The 26020-nt window shown below is 43.9% G+C and overlaps 4 protein-coding genes across 6 annotated transcripts in view; 2 read left to right on the top strand and 2 right to left on the bottom strand.

The window, feature by feature from the left end:
- The window catches only part of LOC105834615 (facilitated trehalose transporter Tret1), a 67743-nt gene extending 61789 nt beyond the window's left edge, over nucleotides 1–5954 (bottom strand). Inside the window, exon 1 of one of the 3 annotated variants that reach the window (XM_036293327.1) lies at nucleotides 5487–5954. In XM_036293327.1, coding sequence (XP_036149220.1) covers nucleotides 5487–5939 — 453 coding nt within the window. In that variant the 5' untranslated portion in view covers nucleotides 5940–5954. Of the gene's footprint in view, nucleotides 1–5463 lie in introns of all 3 variants that reach the window. The other 2 variants (XM_012677242.3, XM_036293329.1) reach the window with 2 other exon arrangements.
- Nucleotides 1–16906, top strand: part of LOC105834619 (mediator of RNA polymerase II transcription subunit 20) — an 85506-nt gene extending 68600 nt beyond the window's left edge. The window contains exons 3-5 of the mRNA XM_012677248.3: nucleotides 12283–12545; nucleotides 16289–16399; nucleotides 16508–16906. Of these exons, the coding sequence (XP_012532702.1) occupies nucleotides 12283–12545; nucleotides 16289–16399; nucleotides 16508–16600 (467 nt within the window). The 3' untranslated portion in view covers nucleotides 16601–16906. The remainder of the gene's footprint in view (nucleotides 1–12282; nucleotides 12546–16288; nucleotides 16400–16507) is intronic.
- Nucleotides 16907–18965: 2059 nt separating this feature from the next.
- LOC105834618 (very-long-chain enoyl-CoA reductase) lies at nucleotides 18966–20915 on the top strand. Its single transcript, XM_012677247.3, has 5 exons — nucleotides 18966–19103; nucleotides 19200–19247; nucleotides 19415–19722; nucleotides 19799–20208; nucleotides 20315–20915. Exons 1-5 carry the CDS (start codon nucleotides 19098–19100, stop codon nucleotides 20440–20442), a joined length of 900 nt encoding a protein of 299 aa, XP_012532701.1. The 5' UTR covers nucleotides 18966–19097; the 3' UTR covers nucleotides 20443–20915.
- LOC105834620 (cilia- and flagella-associated protein 57) lies at nucleotides 20706–25612 on the bottom strand. The gene is made up of 4 exons (XM_012677249.3): nucleotides 25024–25612; nucleotides 23243–24755; nucleotides 23006–23179; nucleotides 20706–22683 (listed from the first exon to the last, which is right to left on the bottom strand). Exons 1-4 carry the CDS (start codon nucleotides 25221–25223, stop codon nucleotides 20917–20919), a joined length of 3654 nt encoding a protein of 1217 aa, XP_012532703.1. The 5' UTR covers nucleotides 25224–25612; the 3' UTR covers nucleotides 20706–20916.
- Nucleotides 25613–26020: the final 408 nt, after the last annotated feature.

A 26020-nucleotide genomic window follows, 5' to 3' on the forward strand; every position in this document is an offset into this window, starting at 1 on the left:
CTGGGAATTAGCGACTCACGGGTCTTCCTACGTTCAGAGAGGAGAATCCCTGTCAAGTTGCAGACGTCGCATTTCCGGGAAATTGGCTTGTCACTCGGGTTGCTGTTCGTTCGAATCGCGCGTCGTTTTCGCTCTCTCGTCGCCACGCACGCGAAAAATTAAAACGACGACTACCGGCACGGAAACTAAACTTTTTCCATAAGCTCAACGAGAAAAAGAGAGAGAGAGAGAGATAGGGAGGGAGGAAAGTTGAAAATACTTTGGCGGAGGCATACATACGCCTGGCCATACAAGCGCAATCTGCAGTATCGTGAATCGGAAATTTATCGCTCACGCAGACACATACGTGGTACACACAGGGTCGCAATGTCTTTCGCTTACTTCTCATCCGTCGACGCCACGATTTACGAATGCGTCGCACGCTCGCGTGTTCGAATTGTCTCCCTGGCGCGCGTGAGGTCCGAAACGTGCCTCCAAATTTTAATTACGAATTTTCTTTATTAAAAAAAAAAAGAAATAAGCCGGAAATACACACCCGACCAAATAGTTTCATCACGTAAACCTGGCCAACAAAGGAATAATCGCGCGTCGACAAGTCGAATTGTACACAGAAAAAAAGATTACTCTCAAATCGAAACTTATGTGTTCAAATTAATGCAATGATTGTTTCATATATAAGCAACAATATATAATCTTTTTAGAAGAATTTGAAATTCTTGAATTACAAAATATTATAGTTTTATTTCAATAAGTGTTATTTTAAGAATATAATATAATTATTTTGATAATTTTATTCTAAGAAAATTATAATCTTCGATTTGACATGGAGTATTTTCTATCCAAAATTTTTTTTCAAAAATTTAAGATTCCCGTTTAGAAATTAAAGATATTGTCAAAAGAACAAAATTCTTTTTTTCTGCGTAATACTGTAAAATTCACTGAACGCATAAATACATGTATTTGCGTTTATGAAATCTTACTCGCTTTACTGCGCGATGGAGTCAGATAAAAAAAAATTATTCGTACGTCATTGCACGTGCTAGAAAAGAGCTTCGTCCATATGTGCGCACTGCCGTTTGTCCGAGAATATAGCGGTATCATTATCGATTCTGGATTAATTTTAATTGACAGGCGAACGGAGTGCACGGTACGTTCTTGCCGCGCGCTGCGAACATTAATCTTACCGATTTTACCGGCCGGTTATCACGGGCACGGTCGCCGCTTGTGGAACGGAGAAATTGCGAAACGCAATCTCCTCGTGAAAAACCGCACGGCGCCAATGATAACGCGTGCAGATACAGCGCGTGAGGAGAGACACAAAAGCATATCCGATGTACATTAAACGCCTACGCGCGCAATCATCACGCGCGTGTGTATCTACTCTGTAAATGTCTCCATTGTAAATGGATTCTGTCTTGCGCGCGAATTACCGTAACTCATCGCGTGCGCGCGAACGTGTCAGAGGCCGAATTGAATCACGCATTAAATCAGTTGTCGGCGCAGCGACGATTAATTTGAATTAACGGGCGGGGCACTCGCGCGGAAATCTTGCGCTTGAATTTAGGACGCAGCGGAATCCCCCGCATCGAAAAAATTGTATTCACAAGGTAAGAGGATTATATATCTTGCAAGCCCTCTTAACGCATGTCAGGGTGTGTATTCTACTGAGAAAATTTAAAATTTTGAGAAAATTTAAAATTTTAAGAAAATTTTTTCTTATCCTAATCATTTTACTCCTAATAGATTTACCTGATATTTTATTAAAACTAGGGAAATTTTTTTGAATTTTACTAATGTGCTACATTAATATAAATCTTATTTAAGGAAAATCTCATCTTTTATTTTCAAAAATTTAGGATTGTTCTAGTTTAGAAAAAATTATAGATTTTTAAAGTTAAAAAATCTTTATATTGTAAGAAATAGAGGTAAATTCTTGAATGAGTTGAGAATACATTTCTTTCGGTGTCATCCCCGTGAAACGCCGAGGATGCGTTGCGAAAATGTGCATCGTGCAAAAGTCGTGGGCGCAAAGGTTGCGAGGGTCAGTGCAGCGGAATCGCGACGCGGAATTTCATATTCCATTCTGCAAAGGTCGGTGCCTGACATTTGCTTTAATTTTATCAGTATTTATTAAATCGGACGAGCAATTCTCACGGAGATTTTACTGACGTTTTTTTATCACAGTTGTCGCATAACCGTCGATTTTTCTTTTTTAGAGCTCTCTCTCTCTCTCTCTCTCTCTCTCTCTCTCTGTCTGCTCACTACAATACGTGTTATTCGGAGATTTAATTTTCTCGATTTTACGTTTATTCTGCAAAATAAGTAACAGAATTTAAAAACTTTAAATTGATTCTAATTCGAGCAAGTTTTTAATTTAAAATCCAATTTAAAGCTTCTCTTTCTATCCGCGTTGAAATTAGAACGCACGTTGCTTTAACATATTTATGGAGCGTCAATGAAAATGATAAATACTATAATAATTTAACGATTGTCGCAAGTACGTTATCACCGATGGTCGCGGAGCGGAAAATCAGCGGTCGCTATTGATAACGGAGACACACACAGAGAGAGAGAGAGAGAGAGAGAGAGAGAAAGCGGCTGCTCTGCTCTTTCTCTGCAGATTAAATTCTTCGATCGATCGCCGAGCGCAAAATGAAAGGATCTATAAGCGGAGGAAAGAAGTGAAGGAAGAGCGCGGGGGCTCCTCTCTACGTTCCTCGTGACGCTCCAAGTTTTGTACGGACCAATAACCTTCCGGAACGCTATTAAATCGTATGATAAACCCCGCGCATCACCGGGGCTTACGCGGCCAGGATATAAAACGGCGGAGAAAAGGCCGCGCCGGTGCACAATAAGTGAGCCCCTCGCGTCAGTGAATTTTTGCTGACGCGAACCGATGCGACGCCGCCGCGCGCGCGTCCGTGGATGATGCAGCTGTTACCGATGGATGGACCGATGTGCAACACTGCACCGACACGCTCCTCCTCTTTTTTAAAGCATGCGACACGAGGGCTCCTCGCCGGACACCTAAACCACCGCTCCCCCGTCGAGACTATACAATAATCCGCGCCGATATCTCTCATCGACTTTCCTCCAGCCGTTAGAGAACTAATTTCTCATTCTCTCTCCTAGCATCGCCCCTTTAATCACCACGGGTGAGAATCCCGTTAGTTTAAATTTATTAATACAATTCCTCTCAACGCGTTCCAATTTCTCTCGCTGGTTTCTCTCTCTCTCTCTCTCTCTTTCTTTCTCTCTCTTTGCGGTGTCATGGTTTAATTTCGGGTAAATAATGTTCTATCGTTTTCACATAAGAGAGAAATCGCAACCTGCCAACGTATATACTAACCCATCGGCGTAGCCTTTAAACCCCCGCATTTTAAATCCCGATTAAAACGTAGCGTCGATATCGTCGCGCGCGTATCGCTCTCGCGTGAAAAACCATTAATCATCCCGGTGCCGTTTAGTCACGGCGTTTTCCTCGAGATCAATGCGATATCCGCGGGGCGATCCGGTGATTCCGTGGCCGCCTCTCTCGTGGTCGTCTCTCTTTCTCTCCCGCGACAAATGGGACGCGAGTTTTCACAAACGCCGCCGTCCGATCGCCGGCCGAGATGATCGCGTGGGCGAGTCGCGGACGGGCAGCACGCGAGTTGCAGCTGCATCGACTGGTCAGTGCGTCCGCAGCGGCGGGTGATTAATCACCTTGCTCCGGTTTCGACGAGATGCACTTCCTTTCCCCTGGTAGTCCGCATCGCGCGCGCATGACGCCGTTGAAAAGAACAAAGAGAGAGACAGAGAGGTCTCTCCTTCGTCCTCTCTGCTTTTCTCTCACAGAGGGGGGGAAGGGGGCAGTCGATCACGCGACGATCGGCCGTCGTAATAAAAACGCAACCCTCGTCGCGCCGCGTGGAATCATCCCGTCCTCTGCTTCTATCTCGACGAGGCGGATCGGCGCGGCGCGCAGCGGATTATGCAAAGCGTTCATCTCCATTCAATATCGGCCAGATCTGGAGCCGCGAGTTTTTAGCCTCGCGAGATCAGCACCGGTGTATTTCGGCCGCTGATATTTTCGAATGTTATTATTTCCTCGTGACACCCGCGCGTAATCGCTGAAGCGACACGATTGTGTACGTCGCGAATAAACGCGCGCGGACCCGTTTTTCCCGTTTTCCCGTGTGCATACAAAAGAGACGACGCGCGAGGAATTAAAATATCACGTAAACATCTCGCGTGAGTATTAAAAAAAAAAAAAAAAATTGTTTCCACGGGACGCGCGAGGGTGGGAAGTATGTTTATTAAATTTGAAATTCGGACGCACCGCGCAAGAGAGAGAAAGAGAGACTCGAGGATCCAACTCTTGAAAGCCGGATGTACAAGCGGATGAATTTAAATCCGGTCTTCGAGAGGCTTGCCTCGGTAAAGGGGAATTTTTCTCCCCGAGAGAGGCACCATATCCGACGAGGTATGTCACCGTATTAGCCCCGAACACTGACGCAGTCATCATTGATCGTGCTGCCAGCTCTTATTCGCAATTATCGAGGAGCGCGTATCTTAATATAAACATCAAGGCCGTTAAAAAGTGAATCGCCACGCGATTCAACGAAGGTAACGTTCTCGCTTATCTTCCGTCCGTACCCTTTAACTTTGTTAATTAAATGTTTTTACGCCGGCGGGAATTTCGCGTGCGCGCGTTCTGTAACTCTTTACTCTCGCAGCTTTTACTTCTCGCTTCTCGTTATCCGTTTTTACGCGAAGCGCGAGGGAGCACAATCGCTCGTTAAATGCGTTCGCCTAATGGTTAATCAATCAGCTGCCGGCCATTTAATCTCGATTTCCCCCGGCGCGCGCGCGGCGAAATTTCGCGTGCAATTGACTCCGCAATTTCATTTATTTCTCGCATTCTCCCCGGGAATGTAAATGCTTCGTTAATTCGCGGGTCGCTCGAGGAGCTCCCTCGAAGCGTCAATCGTCCTCGCATCTCCCTGCGTTTCTTCCCTCTTCGAGGGAGATTGTCGTTCCCCCTTTAATTGGGCCCGGCTTAAGATTCCTTCTGATCGTCTCAACCCGGATCTATCGCTAGTCAGATCGGGACGATGGAGTGCGACTTGCATCAACTTCGACGATTATTATGAGTACGACGACGATCGATCATACACTGCCACTTCCGGAGACGTTTGATTTTCTCCTCTCTGTACCAAACGAACCTACATAATTTCGCGACGATGCGAGCGACGCTGGAACGCCAAAGAGAATCGGGATTAATCTTTCGAGCATCTTAAAACGAATGCATTCACACCACAACGAAAGGAGGGATTTATCGACCGTGGAATGTTTAATTATTAATTAGTGGATTGTATTTATGATCTTGGTATCGGCCGAGTCGCGGTTTCGTACGTCGGTTTTAAGAATGTTAAACGTATTCATGCCATCACGAAAATGACCCGCGCATTTCCATATTACTTTCTTAATTATCACACACACACCTCTTCCTCGTCGTTGTTCAGTGCGCGCGTGTGTGTATCACCACCTCGCCGCACTCGCGTCGCCTCGGCGTGGCACCCGCGTAGCACTCTTCGCGGTCGTGACGAGATGAGCGCCGAGTTTTCGCTCTTCCCCCGAAAAAAAAAAAGGCGACCCCGCGCGATCCAGTCGCGAAGAGCGGCTTTAATCCTCTCTCGTAACGCGACGTGAAGAAGCAGGAAGAGGAAGAGAGGGAGGAGGCAGTGATGGAGGAAGGGGAGGAGGAGGAGGAAGGTTGCGACGGAAGCGCGACCCGGAGTCCACCCTCTCGCGCTTCCTCGACCTGCTGCTGGCGTGCCACCCGGCCACCACGACGAACGAGACGACGTGCATACCCGGCGATGAATCGCGGCCAACTGAGAGAGGGAGAGAAACGCAGCCCCCCAGACACTACCCCGTCGGGTTGGCTGTGGCATCGCGCACGAAAACCCCCTGCGCACTAATCCCCTCCCCTCCTTTCACCGACAACCACCCTCTCTGGCCTCCGCCGCGCACGGATCCGTATGTTTTGCCCGTGCGGGGGTAGGTAGGGGACGAGGAAGGTAGGGGATTGAAGAAGAGAGAGAGAAAGAGAGAGACCCGGAGAGACGCGCGGTGTAGACGGAGAGGGATTGGACTGCCTTCAGGGTTACAACGACCGCGAGTTACTGGGTTAGGTCTGGGTTAGTTTAGATAGATCGGGGATCTTCAGAACGTACGAGGAAGGTAGGTCGGGGCAGCGGCACCCCCTTCGATTTGAGAAGAAACGTGGAGTGGGTGGCGTTTGTTTCGGCTTCGCCCGAAAAAAGTTCCGGCGTATATTTTTCAATCGATATTAATGCGGCGCTTTTTAAGTGCCTGTTATTTGTTCGGTATTTGTTCCGCACGCGGCGTCTCTCAGAACGAAACTCGGCGACTCTTCTGAAATCGAATAAAGTTAGATAAAATAAGGATCCGTTACATCAGAAAGTTCTCCAATACCGGGAATAAAATTTTTGAGAGATAGAGAGAGAAAAGGAGAAATACGTCGAACAGTTTATTTCCTTCAGTAAATTCAATAAAAGAGCCCTCCATTGGCCTCAGATGGGACTGACTCTTTATATTTCTTATTTGCGGTTGCATTTAGATTCACTACATTCGCGATTTGATCGCAGCACCGATGGTAAATACGATTAGAAGCGGACGATTATACGCGTCTGTTGCGGTCTGTTACACGAGCGACACACATACACACCCCGAAGGGAGAAGATAAAAAGCCTCGCGGGGACCTAGAGAGAGAATCGGAGGGAGATTTAACGTATCGCGACCAGCTTGTGTACAACGGCTTAATCCGGATCGATCCGGAGGAGATTGTGAAACGGGCGAGTCGGCTCACGGCGACGTCTCCGGGTCCGACCGGTATAAATAGTCGCTAATTAATTCGCGCGGCGAGATATAACGAGATACGACATTATCGATGCGACACTTTGCATTTTCGCTCGGACGTTTCTCCGACGAGGGTAGGGAGGGGGGTGAACGTAACGACGAGACGTGGAAGGACACGCGCGGTATGATTTTATCCTTGAATTACGTGTCGTAAAACGAGCGCACGCGAGGACGTGTACGCGATAATATCGTAATAAACGTAACAACTTTATACACTGATTCTAATTAATGTCGCAATAAACTACGAGGGGGACGAGGGGACGGGGGAGAGGGAGAGGAAAGATCGCGTGGACACACCCAGTGAAAAGCTCTTTCTCGGCCGAGTTGAATGGAGGATAAATTGGTTGACAATAAAGTCTCGTGGTCTTCTCCCCTCCTCTACCCTCGCCGGGCCTCCCGCGGGGTTCCACGTTTCGAAATTGGGGTAGCTATACCGGTGGATCGAAATACCCCCGGGGGTCCGAAGTACAATGGCGCCTCGTGATGCTCCAAGTTGTTTACGTCACAAACTACGGGAGTGAAGGGGTGAGGGCTGGAATCGAAAAAGGGTGGACCACGCGACCATTTCTTTTCCTTTCTCTCTTTTTTTTTTCTTATTTCTTTCATCGACCCGGTTCGACACGGCCGAAATTCTCCTCGTCGAAGGAATCCCGAGGCTAATCGAGGACCTCGTCCTCGCGCGCCTGCCTGTTCAACAAGCCCGAACGTTCGAACGTCAATTTGTCATCGCAATTTACCGCCGCGAGCCGCCTGACTCGCACGTGTCATCGCGTCTCATTTGCGTGCAGCATGCGCACGCGTGTAAGAGAGAGAGAGAGAGAGAGAATTACACTCTCGCGTAACATTGTCACGCTTCGTTTCGAGCGCTTTCGAATCGTGGGCCGACGCGACATTGCGACCCGGCTAGAAATTCATTCGCAAATATCGATATCCCGGTTAATAGACCTAGACGGATCTTTTATTATCGGGTTTCATCTTGGTCCATTAATAATGTTGAGATGCAGACACGCGTGGAATTCGCGAGCGCGTCTCATTGGACGCGATTTCTCCTGCGTTTTTCGCGCGCTGTGGTGCGGACTTTATAAACTTTCACTGGGTGGTGTTGGTGAATCGTTTACGCGACCGCTGGGTGGCAGCTGAAACTTTTAATAAAGCGATCGCGAATCTCCCCTGCGTCCCGAACAACAGAACCGAGCGGAGAGGGGAAGAAATTGTGATCCTACCATGATCCGTTCTCGTCGGGATCCATTTGCCGTTAAACCGCATCAAGTTATTCTATCAACTTGGAACGCTTTTTCAAATACCAATAGTCGTCCCGTAACCTGAACGTATTAATCGAACGTGATGAAAACACCTGTTGTGAAATGCCACGTCAAACGTCGAGCTTGACGTTAATATTTTACATCGCATTAATTAGCAAATTTACTACGCGGGTATTTATCGTGCTCTATCTCCGCGACAAAGTGGAAAATTTGCTGCTCCGACAAAGGAGCAGCAAATCTCTTTGAAAATCTTCACGCATCTGAGAGAGTCATTAAAAATTAATTCAAGTACTCCGTTTAGTTTATTATTAAATTTATTGAATAAATCGATAATTAAAGCCCTAATATTTCCACAAATAAATACTCGATTTGCGCGTAATTGTGTGTCGCGAACGATTTATTCTACCGCTGACTGACGCACTTTGAAATATTCTCGGTACGCGAACCGGATCCTGAATAATCGCGAAATTTATCTCCTCTTCTAGCCGCAAATTCTCCGCGCTCTTGTTTTAATTATAAGGCTCCCCGGAGGCATTGTACAATATACAACTCCCGTCCGACATATATTTTGCGGCGCGTCCGAAATTACGTTTGATTTATCGCGCGCGAATAATGCCGCGCTTTATATAGAAATACTTCATCAATAATATCTCTCTTCCCCCTACTTGCGGGAGCGGGAGGAGCGCAATTCTGGCGCTCGCAGCTTGAAATTGGATCAGCGAGCGGACGGCGAACGACAAAGCAGGTGCAACCTGCAGCGTGAGCGGCAATGATGGTAATTAATTACCGCGGCGGAACGATGAGACGCGTCGACCGTGAAGGATCGGGTAATACAAAACGCAGTCTGACACGAATGCGGGATTCTTAAAAATTTTAACGTTTAAAGACGAGTGATTCTTTTCTCTCGCCGAGGAGAACATCGATCATTGCATGCAAGCGTGACGAAAGAAAATGACGGGATAATTAGTTGACCGAGTCTACACGATTAACATGTCTATTTTGTATTAAGAATGATCAATCTTATTATTTCTATACTTGCATTTGCGTAAGCATACGCTCGACTATACATATACTGTTATATTTAGGATTATATGTATGTATTACGAGATATTGTTGATAATATCTGCAAAGACCTATATCATCTTCTCCTTTGCCATATTATGTGTCCCGAAATTCGCCAATCAAAATATTATAAGCAGAAAAAATTCTCGAATTAAATAAGTTATTTGAAATATGAGATTTAAATTAGTCAGAGATCACTGTTGGACGATCACGTATTATGTGATTAATATTACCATGACTCGCGTATTTGTGATATCGTCTGTACGTGATTTATAATTGGTCACACATTGTAAATCCTTATATCTCAAAAACTACTGCCAGATAACTGCGCAACGGGAAAATCATGTCAGCGTCAAATTCTCGATTTGTATGAGAATCAGCGAAATACTGCATTTCGCCGGCCAACTAATCAATGCTACAGCTATAATCGGATAACAAAGGAATTACCTGCTCTCAGTATCGTTGCATGATAATTGACACGCGTCGCATTACTGCGTCGAAATCAAAGTAATGCATTCGACGATGATGATGATGCGCGATCGCATTATGTCCGAACGATGAGTGCATACGCAGCGACGGATAATCCGGAATAATTTTAACAGTAATTTAAAATGAAGTAACTCAACGTTGAAAATACAAGGAGAAACTGTTTACAGGACGCGTGAACGAAATGTCATTAAAATCAGTTTTATTCCCCATCTTCCCTGGCCAACGACTTTCCCAGGTCGACAGGTCTCGAGGGGGCACTTGCAATTTCTCACTTCTAATTATGTAATAAATTTTCGCAACTGTGCGCGAGCTTCGAGTTAAAATTCCATTCAGGTGAAGCCCGTTTGAGATTAACAGAAGATTCTTACCGCTCGTTCTCTCTCGATGCTCGGTTTACGCTCGGAAACCCATTATTCTCAACCGTTAATCATTCGGCAGCTTCAGGTCGCCGCGACCTAATCGCAGGAGGAAAAATCGATCGTCTGACCTATAGATTTTTAGAAAGAAATGAAGATGCCTCTCTTCTTACTCTCCCCCCCCCCTCCCTCTCCCTTTTTTGCGATACGCAGACGACGATCTGCGTTTGCGGCTCTTGCGGTGCGTTCGCGTAACGGCGCCGCATAACGTGCGATGCAGACGATGCGGTATGCGGCATGCGGCGCGTCACAGTACCGTACGATCGTTGGTGCAAATTGCAGCGAAGGAGCAAGGAGGACGAGGACGAGGAAGAGCGGGAGGAGGAGGAGGAGGAAGAGGAGGAAGATTCGACGACGAAGGCAGAGAGAGAGAGAGAGAAGAGCAATCCGGTCATTCGTTAATCTGCGACCGTTCGAGCGCAAACGAGATATATACGTCTATTTTGCAAAAGCCGCGCGTGCAGCAGGACAGATCGCGTAAAGCTGCTTAGAGAACACGCCGTGCTACGGCACGTTTCGTCCACGGCGGCCGAATTATTTGCATTACATGGATCTACATGGGATATTCATACAGAATGTAACGTCAGAATATCATTTGACTAGCACAATCTCGGTTCCAAGCCTTTCGCCGACAATTTTACAAAACGTCAAAAATCCCAACTGTTGTTAATTAGTAGAATTATAATTGAATAGTTTTCTACACAAAAATTAAATATATCCATTTTTCAAAAAAATCTGGATTATGACGTTCAATAATTCTCAAGCCATGTCACATTGTGTATAATTTTGTTTCAGCAAGAATCAAACGAAAAATATAATTGATTTAAAGATGAAAATTTTTTTTTACTCCCTGAAAATTTTACTTTTGACGTCTCGTTTGATTTTCGTAAAAAACCTTTCAATTATTTTCGTATTTGATACGTTATTATGATGACTTTGGATTTTGATAATGTCACAAATATGCGGAACTGATTTCGGCGAGCGAAAAACGCCAGGAGGGGGAGAGGGCGTTAGATCGGGTATTACCGGAGCGATACTTATGCTGATCGGCAACTCGAAATTTAGAGCGCATAAAACTGTCGGCGGTCGTTCGCCTCGCGGATGAAAAATCGTGTCATTCGGGCGTGTTGCGCTAAAAGGGCGCGTTATAATTTAACAGATAAATTATTCATACGTTAGGGCCTAACACAACCCGTACCCTGCCATTACACAGGGCTGTGCGGCGAGCGGTAGCGGACGAATTATGAATATTCAAAAGAGTTTCACACGTCGTAAATTTAAACTCGTCGCGTGTTTCTGCTTTGCGGATGAACAATGGACGTGTAATGGCACAACCATGCGCTCCAACCAGACGTTTCCTTTTTTTTTTAATTTTATTTTATTTCATAACAAACAAATTTAGCCTATAGCCTGCTAGTCTACCCTGCAGTCTGCGACAACTCGGGATTATAATTACAAACTGTTGTTACTAAAGCGAGATTATTTTATTTCTCGCGCAATGTTCGAGACGAAGCCGCCGATCTCGCGCCGACATTCTCGACAAACGGGATATGCATGCAGATGCAAATCGACGTTGTAAACTTTAACAGGGGGGTTGAAGTTTCAGTCGCGTCCGACTTCACCGCGCCGTCGCAATATACGTTCGTTAGTTTATGGAACTTCCGCCGAGAAGAGATAATGCACGCATCCCGGCAGAAGCATCGCTCTCTCGCGCATGGTTGCCCACGGCTGCTGCGATCCTCTTGCTCGTCGCCACACAGAAATTCGAATTAGACTGGATGTTAATTGCTGCTCGCATGTATTATACAAGTACACGATTAACCGTCTGGTTGTGTTAAATGAAAGCGGAGTCCGAAGGCAAAGAGGAAATTGAAATAAGATTTAAATAATGAATAAATAGATATTATTAAATAAAATATAACGATAATTACAGTAATTGTTAACGAATCTTAAATTTGATTAAATTTTAAATAAGCATATAGTTTTAGTGTTACGTTAAGGAGGAAAAGGGGAAGAGAGAGAGAAAGAGAATAAAGGTTTACTTTGATTATTCGATTTGATTATGATTTATTGACTTGTTTTTAACAGAACTTGTGCCTAAACATGACGCTTGTGTGACTTCCTAGGCGCTCAAAGGAACGTGCACGTGCTGCACAATTCGGAGCAACCGGCTTCGGTGTTCGCTCTCGTCGAATCCGGCAGCAAAGTGGTACCACTGATAGCGGACAATCTGTTCGACGTAGTGATGTTCAAAATGTTGAATCACATCTACGTCAATAAAAAGCAAACGAAGATCGAGTCCAAGGGCCCGCGATTCGAGCTCGGCGACTTCTGCGTCAAATTGGGCAGCGTGACGATGAGCCAGAATTTCAAAGGCGTTCTAGTGGAGGTGAGTAACATTCTGCATTTCTCTCGAAAAGAGACGGAATTTGTCCGGAAGCAACGTCGAAAATCGGTCGGTTTGTCTTGCGAATTTTTGATTCACTGACGGATTTCCATCTCGTTAAAGTGATATTTTTCATTCCGATCCGCTGACGGTTTACTTTTAATTCGGTTGTTCTCGTAAAAATTCCTCCGCGTTTAAAATTTGTTCTATCTCTCTCCAGAGAGCTCATTCAGGATACTTATCTCGTTTTTTGCTCTCGGCTGTCACTTCGTTTCCACCCTTTGATCGCGTCACAAAAACACGACGACGGTCGTCTATCGCGCGTCACTCGAATTCGGAAGTGCGAGCGAAACGAGAGGCTCGATCTTCCGAATCTCGCGACAGATCCGTGGCAAATTTTTTAGGGGTGGGGGGAGGGGGGAAGAGACGAGCCCCGAAGAATGAAACGAACCCCCTTTTGCTGCTTCCTTGGTGTCCCCTCTGCCAATCGCGTGCGACGAGCGTGCATTATCGATTGATAACTGGGCCACGAGAAAGCTTCCCTCCTCCCTCCTCCCCCGCGCAAATCGCGTATGTATATGCACCGCCGGTTATAGATGTGCTCTAGGGGCGGAACGTGGACGCCACGCACCCCTCGCGCGCCGCATGGCGAATACGTGTCTCGCGTGTCAAACGCGGCACGCTCGAGATATTTCATGCCGCCGATGTCCCGTCGCCGCCGCCGGCACAGGAGTACCACACGAGAATAATCGCGTAATTAAGTCCGGATGCCGGCGATAAATAGCGCCATCGATGGCCGCATCATTACCACTCGATTCCACCTCGCCTGCCCTTTCGTGATACTAAGTGACAGACTGTGTAGAAATTGTAAATCATAATTGGCTCTTTTTTATGTATAAATATTTTTCAAAATTCACCATTGGTTTATCGACTATATAATAATTATATAATAATTAGACTTATATAATAATTTTTCTTTAAACTTATATAATATTTACTGCTTCTACATTTGTTTGTTGGGTTTACAGGAATTAATGAAAATTATTTTTACCTGAAATAATATAGAGACCGTCACTTTAATCATTCCACTTTTTGTGCGCATCAACGTGTTTCACGCACGCACTATCAGATGCCATTCTCTGATGCACGGTATCTGTAAACATGCGAGATACATATACACGCGTATACGGGACATCATTACGAATTGTATTAGCTTTGTATTTGTCAATGTTCCGCGAGCGTTGTCGAACAGCTGCGTACGTATGACACGGATTCGCGATCTCGGCTTATCTAAAGTCGTTTATCCCAAAGTTATCGCTTTTTCTTGTTCCCTTTTGCTGTTAATACCACTCGTTTAGCCAGCTAATAACTTAATTGGCTTGCGAAATTATTAATCCGCGAGTTCGAAGGAGGTCTACTCTGGTCCGGTTTATCGTGCCCGGCTTCCCTCGTGTAAAACTACGCGTGGGGTAACAAGAGTCGAATAAATATTTCCATCCCGAGCCGCTTCTTTATCACCAATTCAAAGGTGAGAGGTGAGACGCGACGAACAATAACGCGGACGACATCACTTTCTCACGACATTACGCCCGGACTTCTGAGGAGCGTGAAAGGGATTCCGAGCTATTTCCTCCCCTTTCTTCGCGTCGACGATCTCGTCCAGGCACAGCGTTTCCTCCACGGCTGCTACTTCCGGTATATCTTCCGCAGGAGGAAGTCTTTCTCCCCGTCTGGACGAATTCATCCGCACGCTCGCGTGTGTACACTGTACACACACACACACACACTTACCCAGTGACACCGGCTTTAAATGCTCCAGCGGCAGCCATTCGTATTGGTAACTGCGCCGTTTGTACAGCGACCGCGACGTCAAATACGTCACGATAACCCCCGACCGCCCCCATTAATTTCAATAGAGAAACTTCCCTCTCGCGCGCGCGTTAAATCTTTTCTCCCTCCCTCCTTCTCTCTGCCTCCCTCGTCGACCCACAAACACTTTTCTCCGGAGCGGCGCTTCCTGCAACGCTTCCTTCCTTCCGCTCTCTCCTGCGCGAAACTTGACTGCAATCACTTATCAGTGCGTTCAACACACGTCTGCAGCTGCGGACTCCGATGACCCGGAAAAGCTCTCTATTGCCCGCTTTTTTTTTTTTTTTAAAGCACGCGAAGCGAACCGGGCTGTGTTTCGAGCATCCTGTAACGCGTGACAAACGCACCACTATCACTTCCTCCCTTCCTCCCGGTTCGATTTCCCGGTTTATCCGCAATCGCGATTTTTCGTTTAAATCGGTATTCACTGTACCGCGCTGTACACAGAGAATAATGCCATTTCGTCCATGATTTCGAACATCCGACAATGCGACCGTGCATGGCCAAATTGTCGGCGGATTCCGCAGAATTTCGGCAGCATTTTCGTTTAATTGCCGTTGCTCTGGGTCTAGATCTGGGCGGAATAATCTCGGAAATTCCAAGTTCCAGCTGAGAAACTTGGCCGGCGCAAATGAGTGTGTACGTCGGCTGAAGCGAAAGAAAATTACCCAGTCACGTAATATGCCGTTCTTATTAATTTATTTCTAAAAAGAAAGTCTCGCGGTCTCGCGCAGTCATTCGTGTAAGTATCTCGCGTTCTCCGCTTTGCGCTACGGATCGATATCATTCTTCTCCCCGCATTCGCGAGAAAATAACGTTCGCGCGAGAAGTTTATCGTCCGGACAAATTCGTGAAATTGGATTTTAGATTTAAAATCACCGGACAAATTTTTGTAAGTCGAAGAATAACAGCTGCCGCCTTCCCCTCCTTGCTCCCTCTCTCTCTCTCTCTCCCTCTCTCACTTTCTCTCTTTCTCTTGGTGAATCTTCGCGTTCTCATTTTTCCGAGCTTCATCCCGCGCTTATCGAATTGCTCGGCCGAAGTACCAATTTTGCAGCGAGGGCGATATTAACTTTTAGCTTCCTTAACATAGCCAGGGGCTGTAAGATCGCGGAAGGAAAAAGAATTGAGAACAGGAGAACGAGAGAGAGAGAGAGAGAGAGAGAGAGAGAGAGAGAGAGAGAGAGAGAGAGAGAAGGAGAGAAAGACTCGACATCGATATCGTCCGTCATATCCTCGTCTGCGATTCTGACATATCCAGACGAGCGAGATCTCCCGTCGAGTTTTCCGAACGTATCCGGCAGTATCCAACGACGTGCGAAACCGAATTTTTGACATTTTCCGAGATTGACGTTTCCCTAATCCAGAGAGGATTCCCTGGTGTCGGTCGCGGAATTATTTATTCGGAGACGACGACGAGTCTCCGCTCGCTTATGAAACCTACTCGTCGTCGACGGTTTCAAGGCGGATTATCGTAAGTGCGTCGTGTCGCGCTTTCCGTCCGCTCGAAGTTCGTCTCGCGCGCGAGTCTCGCCTGACTACATGTACCTAACGTCCATTCCGTTTCCTCCCACGATCTCTTTGCAACGCCATCAACGTGTGCACGCACGCACGCCGCCGTAAGCCGGATTACGGGCGAGAGACGTACGAGGTCCGGAGACGGACGTTCCGTCTTCGGGGTCGTAAAACCCCGCCCGCGCGATGTCGCATCACGCGGGCACTGTCGTCATTCCTCCCGATAGGCATTAGCGAGATATCGATATATCATCGCGCGCCGATTCGACGCGCGTCACGACGCGATGGTGTACACCCGTCAGAATATAATCCTGCTATGTGTTTATTTCCTTGTTTTTTTCTTTATTGCAAATTTCTTCCAGGTCGAGTACAGGCCGTGCGTGGTGCCGGCGAGCGCGTGGGAACTCATACGCGAGTTTCTACAGGGATTCCTGGGCTCTGCCGTGTCCAATCAAGCGCCCCAGTACCTCCAGGTGAATACTCATTTTTAGAGGAAGTAAAACGCGTCGAAAATTTCGCGAGAGAAGCGTCCGTCTGATGACGCAACAGTAGAGTTTTTTTTTATTCTATAAATCTTGCAGAACCGGATGAACGAAATTTATCAGCCGATGGACACGATACAGCAGTATCTGGAGCACTTCGGTCAATACAGGAAAGCCACGGGAGTGATTTAAGGGGAGGGAAGGCATCGTGGCGACTTGGGTCGCATTATTTATTTCGACATTAACGGCGACGTGACGTTAACGGCGACGTGACGTTAACGGCAAGATCGATCGGACACTCTATTGATCCCGCAAATATTATATTATGGTCGTATCTGTAACGACGTTATTCCACGCGTACAGTTTTATTTGCATACATTAGTTTTATTACTCTAAGCAGGAAGTTAATATTATGTATTACTTAAATAATAATATAATTTTTTTTCAGAATAGAAAGTTGTATGTGAAATGATCTCAAGGTAAATTTTCTGAAAATAATTACGAGGTGTTTCTGTTATAAATTCATCCTTTTTCCATTTTCACATGTCACATTCTTTGCTCTTTGAATTTTTTATTTAGAAAACGATTAAATATTTCATTCTCGATTTAATATAATTTTATTCCTAATATACAATTCACTTACATTTACTTCTATAGTTTATGTTGGTTCGGGATTCATAGAGATTTTTAAAATGCGTGTAGTTTGCATGCAAGATCGGTGAGCGTGCATAATGTGATATGATGTGCCATCTACAAGTGAATACAAGAAAACGCAAGCCGAGCACAACTGCCCGCGATCAATAACAACATTATTGCAAAAGGTAGTATAATTACCTATTGTTAATAAAATTAACTTTTATATTATTGATCATGAAACTTTAAAAAAACTGTGATGTCCAACAAAATACGTTTTATCTACAATATTCTTGTTTGTCGAATAAAGCAGACTGCAACGTATAAATCTTTTTTTCAAGTTATCTCAAGTAATTACAATAACATATTAGAAAAACATTGTTCAATGATCTTTGACAGCCAGGCGTTATTTAGTGCACTTATTGGGTTAACAGTTATTTAATTTTTTTATCTGTTCTTGATTCTTACATAAAAATGTCGCGTGTAGCAGTACTTATTTGCGAATTCGATGGGGAAATAGCATTACAAATTAAATTAAATTTTTACAGATACAAATAAAACTCTAATAAGAATTTATTCAAAATTTTATTTGGACCTACTTACTCGGTTAAAAATGTTTTAGTTAAAACTGTAACGGAATAGAGTCAAAGACTCTTTTTAGTGTAAAAGCCAAGTTGAAAAAATTTTTTTTTGCAACTTTTTTCAGAACCAAAATTTTTTGTCGTTAAAAAAACAAGAATGAACCTAATCTAAATAATGTATGTTAATTTATATACATTTTATTTGTTTTTTCATTGTAAACGTATTTAACCTTTAATAATTTTTCAGGAAACGTATTTAAAATTAATTGTATTATTGAGAAAAAAACTTGCAGTTTTTAAATTTTGATAATTTGTTGCTGATATTGTAGAACAAAAACATTTTTTAGGATTGTGGGTTACAACTTGCTTAATTCATATACAATGATCTTGCACAATTAGAACACTTCCAATTTAACAGTGTAGAGCTGCCGTTAATTCAAGGCAAGATCAAAGGTCTTGTGCAATCATGAATTAAGTAAATTAATTAGGTGACTTTGAATTTTTCTTGTATTCAATAGTCATATTCATAACAAGATATCGTAATCAAATAATCTCAAGAGTTTAAAAAGCTGCGATCAAAGATAAAAAATTTTTAAAAATTCTACAATTTTATAATCTTTTTTTAATTTTCTTTCAATTATCACTTTTGAATTATTATTATGTTATGAAAAAAACTTGAACTGCGACAATTACAAATCAATTAATTATTACTGCCTGTATTATTAATTTTTTTAGAATATGACGCAACCAGTAGAGTTTCGTTCTATGACGTATTGATACAATATATATTAATAAGGTATATGCGTCTATGTATTATTACTATTATATATGATTGTTATATATCGAGTGTCGTGCGATACTACGTGATTATATAAGGATCACGCTACAATCACTCATAAAAACAGCAGAAGGGAAACGATATTTAAATGGAGTAAGAGATATATTTGGCTCACGTTATTTTTTTTTTTTTTTTACAGCTCATATTTATGCGCACCTACGTGGAACAGCCGAGTCATTTTGCGACGAAATTATGCATGCGCTATGCAAATTCTCGTGTGTACATTCCCACACACACACACACACACACCGAGCCGTTTTGTTTTTTCGCATACACGCGACAATCGTGCGATAATCACATTTGTAAGAGTTGGCGATAATCGCTTACCTAATTCGCTCGCGTCTTTATTTTCTCTTTTTTTTCAATCCCGTTTCATTATCTGCTAATTTCGCTTATCAAATTTTTTTCAAGGAGACCACTGGAGTGCCGGTGGCCAGCGAAAAAATGCGACGACGGTCACGTGACCAAGTGCGAGTAGCGCCGCGTGGTGCCAGCCGCACGGAGTTGCTCCGGACGGAAGTGACAAGACCGGGACCGGGACCGACGGCGGTGGCGGCGGCAGCGAGGAAGTGTGATTGCGACCGCGGCACGGAAGAACGGTGTTTTCCACGCGAAGAAGTTCAACGTGTCTGCGAAGATGGAGGTAAAAGATTCGCGTGATTTCTCGAGACGGGAGGAGAGACCTGCGAATTCCCAATGACGCGCGTACTTACTCGTCGTTTTTTCTGTCTACTTTCAGATCGAAGTCTTGTCGGCGAAATCCTCGAAGCCGATAGCCAACGTGAATGTGAGTGAAGCACGGCGAGTGGCAACGTAAACGTATAGAATATTTAATTAGAACTTGATCGAAATTCGATTGGAATATAATGATTCTTTGTAAGAGAGAGAAAGAGGTGCTTTGTCAATATTTGCGACTGAATTTTGTCACGCGTAACGTATGCGTCCTCATTGCAGGTAAATCTAAGCACCACGATCGGCGAAGTGAAACAGCAGTTGTACAAATTGAAAAAGGCGCCGTATGTCCAGAGGCAGAGTCTGAGGTTGGATGCCAAGGGGAAAGCATTGGCTGACTCGGAGACGATTAAATCCCTGTCGCTGAAGGCTGATGGAAAATTGTACTACAAGGATCTCGGGCCTCAGATTGGTTGGAAGACTGTGTTCCTGCTGGAGTATGCGGGACCTCTGGTGGTATACCTCTGGCTGTACCAGCGACCTTGGTTGTTCTATGGAAATGTGGACAGCAATCTTCACTATGTAGCCCAGTAAGAGTCAGATTCTATTTAATCTGTATTTTCTCTTTTTCAGTAGTCTGTACGAATGGTTTTCTTTCTTTTTCAGTTGGGCGGCAGTCGCCTGGACGGCGCATTACGCAAAGCGTCTCCTAGAGACCATGTTTGTTCATCGTTTCAGCCATGCAACAATGCCGTTGCGTAACCTGTTTAAAAATTGCTCCTATTATTGGCTGTTCACTATGTATGTGGCGTATCACACAAACCATCCGCTGTATACGGCTCCCTCCGCGCTCCAGGCTTATATCGGTGCGGCGGCGTTCACACTCTGCGAACTGGGCAATCTCAGTATTCATTTGGCTCTGAGGAATTTGAGACCGCCGGGTACGACGGTCAGGAAGGTACCAATGCCGACCGATAATCCTTTCACCACGCTCTTCAATCTTGTTTCCTGTCCCAATTATACATACGAAATAGGCAGTTGGCTCGCCTTCACTGTAATGACGTCGTGTCTTCCAGGTATGCACTGATATTTTTGTGTCGCGCAAACGCACGACTTTTAACTTTTAAATACAAACAAGATTTGCATTTACGATTGTATGATATTTGTATTTTAATCTTTTAGCTGGTCTGTTTACGTTTGCTGGCGCATACCAAATGACCGTGTGGGCATTGGGCAAGCACAGAGCGTATAAAAAGGAGTTCTCGCATTATCCGAAAAACCGTAAAGCCATCATTCCGTTTATTCTTTAAATTATAGCATTTATTTAAGGAATAATGTATCGATAATTCCCGATACTGCGTTAATTTTGTTTTGTTGCTATTTTTATTTTTGAAAATATTAATTAATGGATATATTTTGCCATTTGCGGCAAACGTCAAACGGTGGTGTCAATTTCCTAATAACGAAATTCGTTAAATAATAAGATTTACGCATACCTATTTTTTATTTTTATACAAGTATTAGGATGGGGTTCATTTTTTGGTTATAATAAAATATATTACGAATATAGCGCTGTTGTGTATCGCGCCTTTATTTCTCTGAATAAATATATACATATATATACACTTACATATATAATTACAGCATAGAAAGAACATAAATATACACAAAATTATTTTTACTATGTATAAAAAATATATTCAAATATTAATTTGTCAAAGTTAATTTGTAAAAGTCTACAATGTTCAAATTCCTAAGAAAACGATTAAATGTCACAAACTTATTCAAGACTGCGTCTTTTCTTCTTTCGTCTCTTCACATGGAACTTTGGTTAATAGTCGTTTAACGTCTTCCTTTAATGCCAAGATAACCCGCTGATAGTCATGCGTTTGCCTTATATATTTCTCTTGCAACTCCTTGTATCCGCGATACGCTTGCTCCAGGATTTTTCTTGCTTCCGCAGGTCTCATGTCTTTTTGCGTCTTCAATCCCAGCATACTCTCCATATGCAAGATGTGTTCTCGTGCCTCCTTCAACTCTTCCCTCAATGCGTTCAATTCTACGATAAGCATGCTATTCTCCTCCACTCTCTTCAAATGTTTGTCGGCGTTAGACGTGTCTCGGGACAGCTGCTTCTTCAGAGACTCGACAGTCTTTTCCAGGTGATCTCTCTGCCTCATAAATTCGTACTGCGCGTCCACGTCCGCTTTGCGACTACGTAGGAATTCATCGTCCGCGCTATACTTGTGATACAAGTTAGTCACCGCCGTCTTCAGAGCATTCGGATCTTGCACGAGCCCCGAGGCGTCGAGAATGTCGACGCGAATTTTTCGCAATAGCTGCTGACACCTTTTGTTCTTGTGTATCTCGTGATCGATCTCTTTACGCGCCGCGCGCAATTTCTCTTGTACCTCTTGCAGCTGCAGCTCCAAGTTCTCATTCGTCTTTTGCAAACTTATAAGTTCCTCCTCCATGTCCCGAAGACTGTCCTTCAGCTCCTGTATCTCTTGATCTTTCGGTTCTATCTGATTCCTTAACTCCTCAATCTTGAAATTCAACACAAACTTGAATTTCTCCAATTCCTGATTTGTCAGTTTCATATCGTATATTTGTTGCTCCTTATTTTGGATGATGGTGTCCCTTTCGGTGATCTCCTTCTTCAAATCTGTTATCTGCTTTTCAAGGTCCTGTATATTTTTTTGAAATTGCGCAAATTCGCCCTGCACCCGATGCACCTGTCTCTTGAAATCGTCCACATCTCGCTGACTGGCCATGAATTTGTTTCGCATCACTCCGGCCTCTCCCTTCAGCTTCAAATTGATCTGTTTCTCCTCGTACAGGAGATTCTCATACTTTGTGCGAATCTCCAGAGTTTCATGGTCCGCGTCGTCCTCTATCTGTGCCATCAAACGTTCATGAACGCGCTCCTTGTACGTCATCTCGTCAGACGCTTCCTCCAGTTGCACTTTCTTCTCGTGAAGCAACGCTTCGTACTTTGTCACAGTTTTTTGCAGCTCCTCCGTATCGCGTTTCTCAAGATCCTTTAATTGCACCTCGTAATTCTCTCGCATGGCGTTAGTATGCTCCTCAAACGCCTGATACTTGTCGTATTCCGTTATCAACTTGGCCTCATAATTATTTTCCATTTGCCGCATCACCTCCTCGTGAGTAGCCTTCATCTTCACGATGTTCACGTTCATGTTGTTGATCTCGGTTGTATGATCCTCCTGAAGCCTCTCGATTTTATCTCGTAGTTCCCTGATGGCCTCGCAGTAGCCGTGGTGCACGTCACGCAACTTATCGTTGTGCTGAACGTCGATTTGCCGCAGCTTGTACGCGTGCTCGGTTTCCATTTCTCTCAGTCTCACCGTCAAATTCTTGATGCTGTGTATCTTCTCCTCCAAGTCACCCTTACCGATCAACACTTCATTCGTATACGGCAGATCTCGACTCATCTTTACTTTTCCTTCGGTAAAGAATAACTTCCAGATGCACAAACTGCCATCCTTTGCAACCGAGATTAAGCAATTTTCATTGTAAGAGAGCGCGATCTGTAAAACGAGGGAAGAAAGAAAGAAACGATTAAGAAATTTTTTTTCTTACAATTTATATCTTAATTAAATTGTATATATTTACTCGAGAATAATCACTTAGTTTTTTGCGTAAATGATTAACTGTTCTATTTGAGATTATGTATATAAATTTATATATATATATATATTCAATATTATAAAAAAAATAACGAGGAATGAAAAAATAAATACAGACTTTTGATTAATAACAAAAATTACTGTATTTTTTTCACTACTATAAAAAAAATATTTTAGGTGATTTATTCCCGAGTTAATTAAATTTATATTTTTAGAGAAACACCTGTGTGATATCAACGTAGTGCATATGGAAATCCGTTGACTCTATTGGAGTTTGAAGCGGACTTTTCAGTGAGATGATGATACCGTCGGAAGAAGTTATGAACAGCGTCAAGTCATCTTTTCCCATGATTATCTGTTGCATCTCTCTGCCGGGCAGTCGAAACTCTCGTATTATCTAATAACAGACAAATGAAACATCTAATTCCAAAAGTAAATTTGCGTAATTTCAAAAATGTACCGCATTTTCCTTGATTTCGCGTATGTAGTCATCTTGGGTGATGCAGTAGATGAACGACGCGTCCGATGAGAGTACGATGTCACGCAGGGCGACACCCTTCCAAATGAACTCGCTGGATCGTGTGCCGGTGGTCATGTCCCACTCGTAAATGGCACCTTCTGCGCCCATGCTCAGCATCTTCAGGTCCGTCTGCGACCAGAGGAGGGTCTTCACTTTGCCTGTGTGCCCCTTGAGCACGAACGGGTTGTAGAAGCCGATGGTGGTGTACACCTGTACAACGTTGCCGTTTACCGCGGCGAACAGGTGACCGTTGTAGCTGAAGCAAATCGTTCGGCAACTTCTGATGGCGATCTCGTGCATCGGCAGCAAATCATCGATCAGGATGCTCATGAAGCGCAGCTTGTCGGTGAAGCCGATCAGACAGAACAACCCCATCGGATGCAACGCGACGCTGAATACGTCTTCGTTGTATTGCTTCAGCATGATGAGACTCTGAGTCTCGAAGTCCCATAGTCGAACGCTGCGATCGAGCTCACCACATGTCATGAAGACCGGCTTCCACGCGCACATGCTGAGGCCGTTAATGGGACCATGGTGCAACGGCTGGCCCATAATCTTCAGCCTCTGCGGCTCTGGGTCCATCTGCAGATCCGGACCCCACAGCGTCGCGTAGTATAACTGGGACCAGCCGGCGGTGACGATCAGCCGATCGAAGCCGGGGTTCACGTTGATCGTATTGATCTTGTAGAGATCAGGATCTTCCTCCTTCGCCACTCGCTGCGGAATCACGTAGATGTTCCTCTTCGTGTACTTGTGCTTTCCCTCTTTCTCAAAGAGCACCACGATCCCCGCCCCGTACGCGTACGCGAATCCCCGTGGAAACGCGATCAAGCAGGCTACGTTCTGCTGCCAAGTAACATCCTCGCCGACCGTCAGTGTTATCTGCGAGCTTACGGCGGCAGGCATTACATATTCCTCGCGAATCTTTAGATTCATTGACACCGTGTCGGTCATTCTGTAAATGTTTTTAAGATCACCGTTCTCTAGGTAGAGCATGCGACCGTCCTCGGTGCCGACCATCAGCCTGTCACCATCCAGCCAGGCCATCGAACAGACGAGGAGATTCTCTGCCTTGGCGAAACCATACGGACGCCAGACCGTCTCGGAGACGGTAAGAAACTTGAAGGTGTAAGCACCGCCGACCGCCACCACCGTCGAATCTCCCGGATTGCAAGATAGCACTTCGGCGATCGCCAGCGGATTCTGCGGGTTAGCCAACTTGAATGAAGACTCAACCTTGCCCTTCTCCCAGTTATAAAAGAGCATTGTCTGATCAGGTTCGCCGGTGATCGCTACTAGATTCTTACTATCGAAAGTAAAACCCAGACACATGAACCGGGTCACTCCCGGCGCGTCGAATGGTATACCGAGCAGTTTCCTTCGCTTCAGAGAATTGAGATCATAAACGGATATAGTAGGTTTGTCTCCTACCTCGGATAAAGCGACATATTTTCTGAAATTGCGGATTATTTGATTAGAATTGTCTGCGTGCAAGAAATAAAAAGAAATAGATTAAAACGTATCCTCACAAACATCTGTCTTGTACAGCTATTTTTTTTATTTTCTTATCTTTACGGATTGTAATCATGTATTTTTTTATTGAAGTAAATGTGAGCTTGCTTCAATTAACGTTTAGTTTTTATGCAGGAATAAATTTCCTTGTTTTATTTATTTTTTCTTACAGGCAAATGTGCTTTCAATACCTCGTCAAATTTACTTACTTGTTAGGAGAAACACAAATTGCGTTTGCGTGATACTTGTCGGGTAATCGAATCAACTTCTGCTGATGCTGAAGAACATTGTGAATCGCCAGTGCATTACCAACCGGATATAAAATCTCAGCGTCCGTGACGTAATGCGCGTTACCAGCGATGTCTGTTCTCAGACCGTAGAAAACACGAGTTTGCAGGGACACGGCCATCTCGCTCGAGAGACCTTTCTACGAAGGGTCAATAATGTTTTTTTCCGTATCTAAAACGAACAGCTTTTTCTCTCAACTGCATCTTTTGCAATCTCTCTCCTTTTCTTTCTTGTTGATGTTCGAATATATGCGTGCTCCATTTCGAATACGAATCAGGTGGAGTGCGAATAAAAAGATAAATAAATTTGTTGTTTACATCTCCCAGGTAACGCATCCCCAAACTCGTACATTTAGTTCGCCCTTATATACTTATTAAATTTATTAACTGAGTATCCAATTCACGAAACAGTGTGTGTCGAAGGATTTGAATTAGAACATAAAATTTTTCAAGCCTGTTTTAAATAATTTATAATATTTCCGCTGTAATTTCGAATAAAATATTTTCGTGCTATATAATATAAAAGAAAAACATTTGAAGAAATAGAATATATACACATAAAAATACAAGATGATTTATTTTTATTTAAACAAGCAATTTTCGGAGAAATAATATATTTTTCGAAAATAATTTGTTATTCTTGTGGAATTCGTAAAATTTAAAGTTTGAAGTTTGAAACCGCTATTACAATCGTTCGCAGTAAATCATGAATTAAAATACAAAATTTTATAAACTTTAACTAAATTCTCGACCAGAAATACATTGGCGCTGCAAGTCCATATTTTTTAATAAACAATAGCTCAAACAATTGTTCCTTCATTGCTCCATCAGAATCCACAATTGCTCCCCTTTTAAAATTAATACTTTTCAAAATATTTACAAAAAACAAAATTTTATTTTTACTAAAAAACATTTATAA

Source organism: Monomorium pharaonis, chromosome 10 (genome assembly GCF_013373865.1).
Source record: "Monomorium pharaonis isolate MP-MQ-018 chromosome 10, ASM1337386v2, whole genome shotgun sequence".
Classification (NCBI taxonomy): Eukaryota; Metazoa; Arthropoda; class Insecta; order Hymenoptera; family Formicidae; genus Monomorium; species Monomorium pharaonis.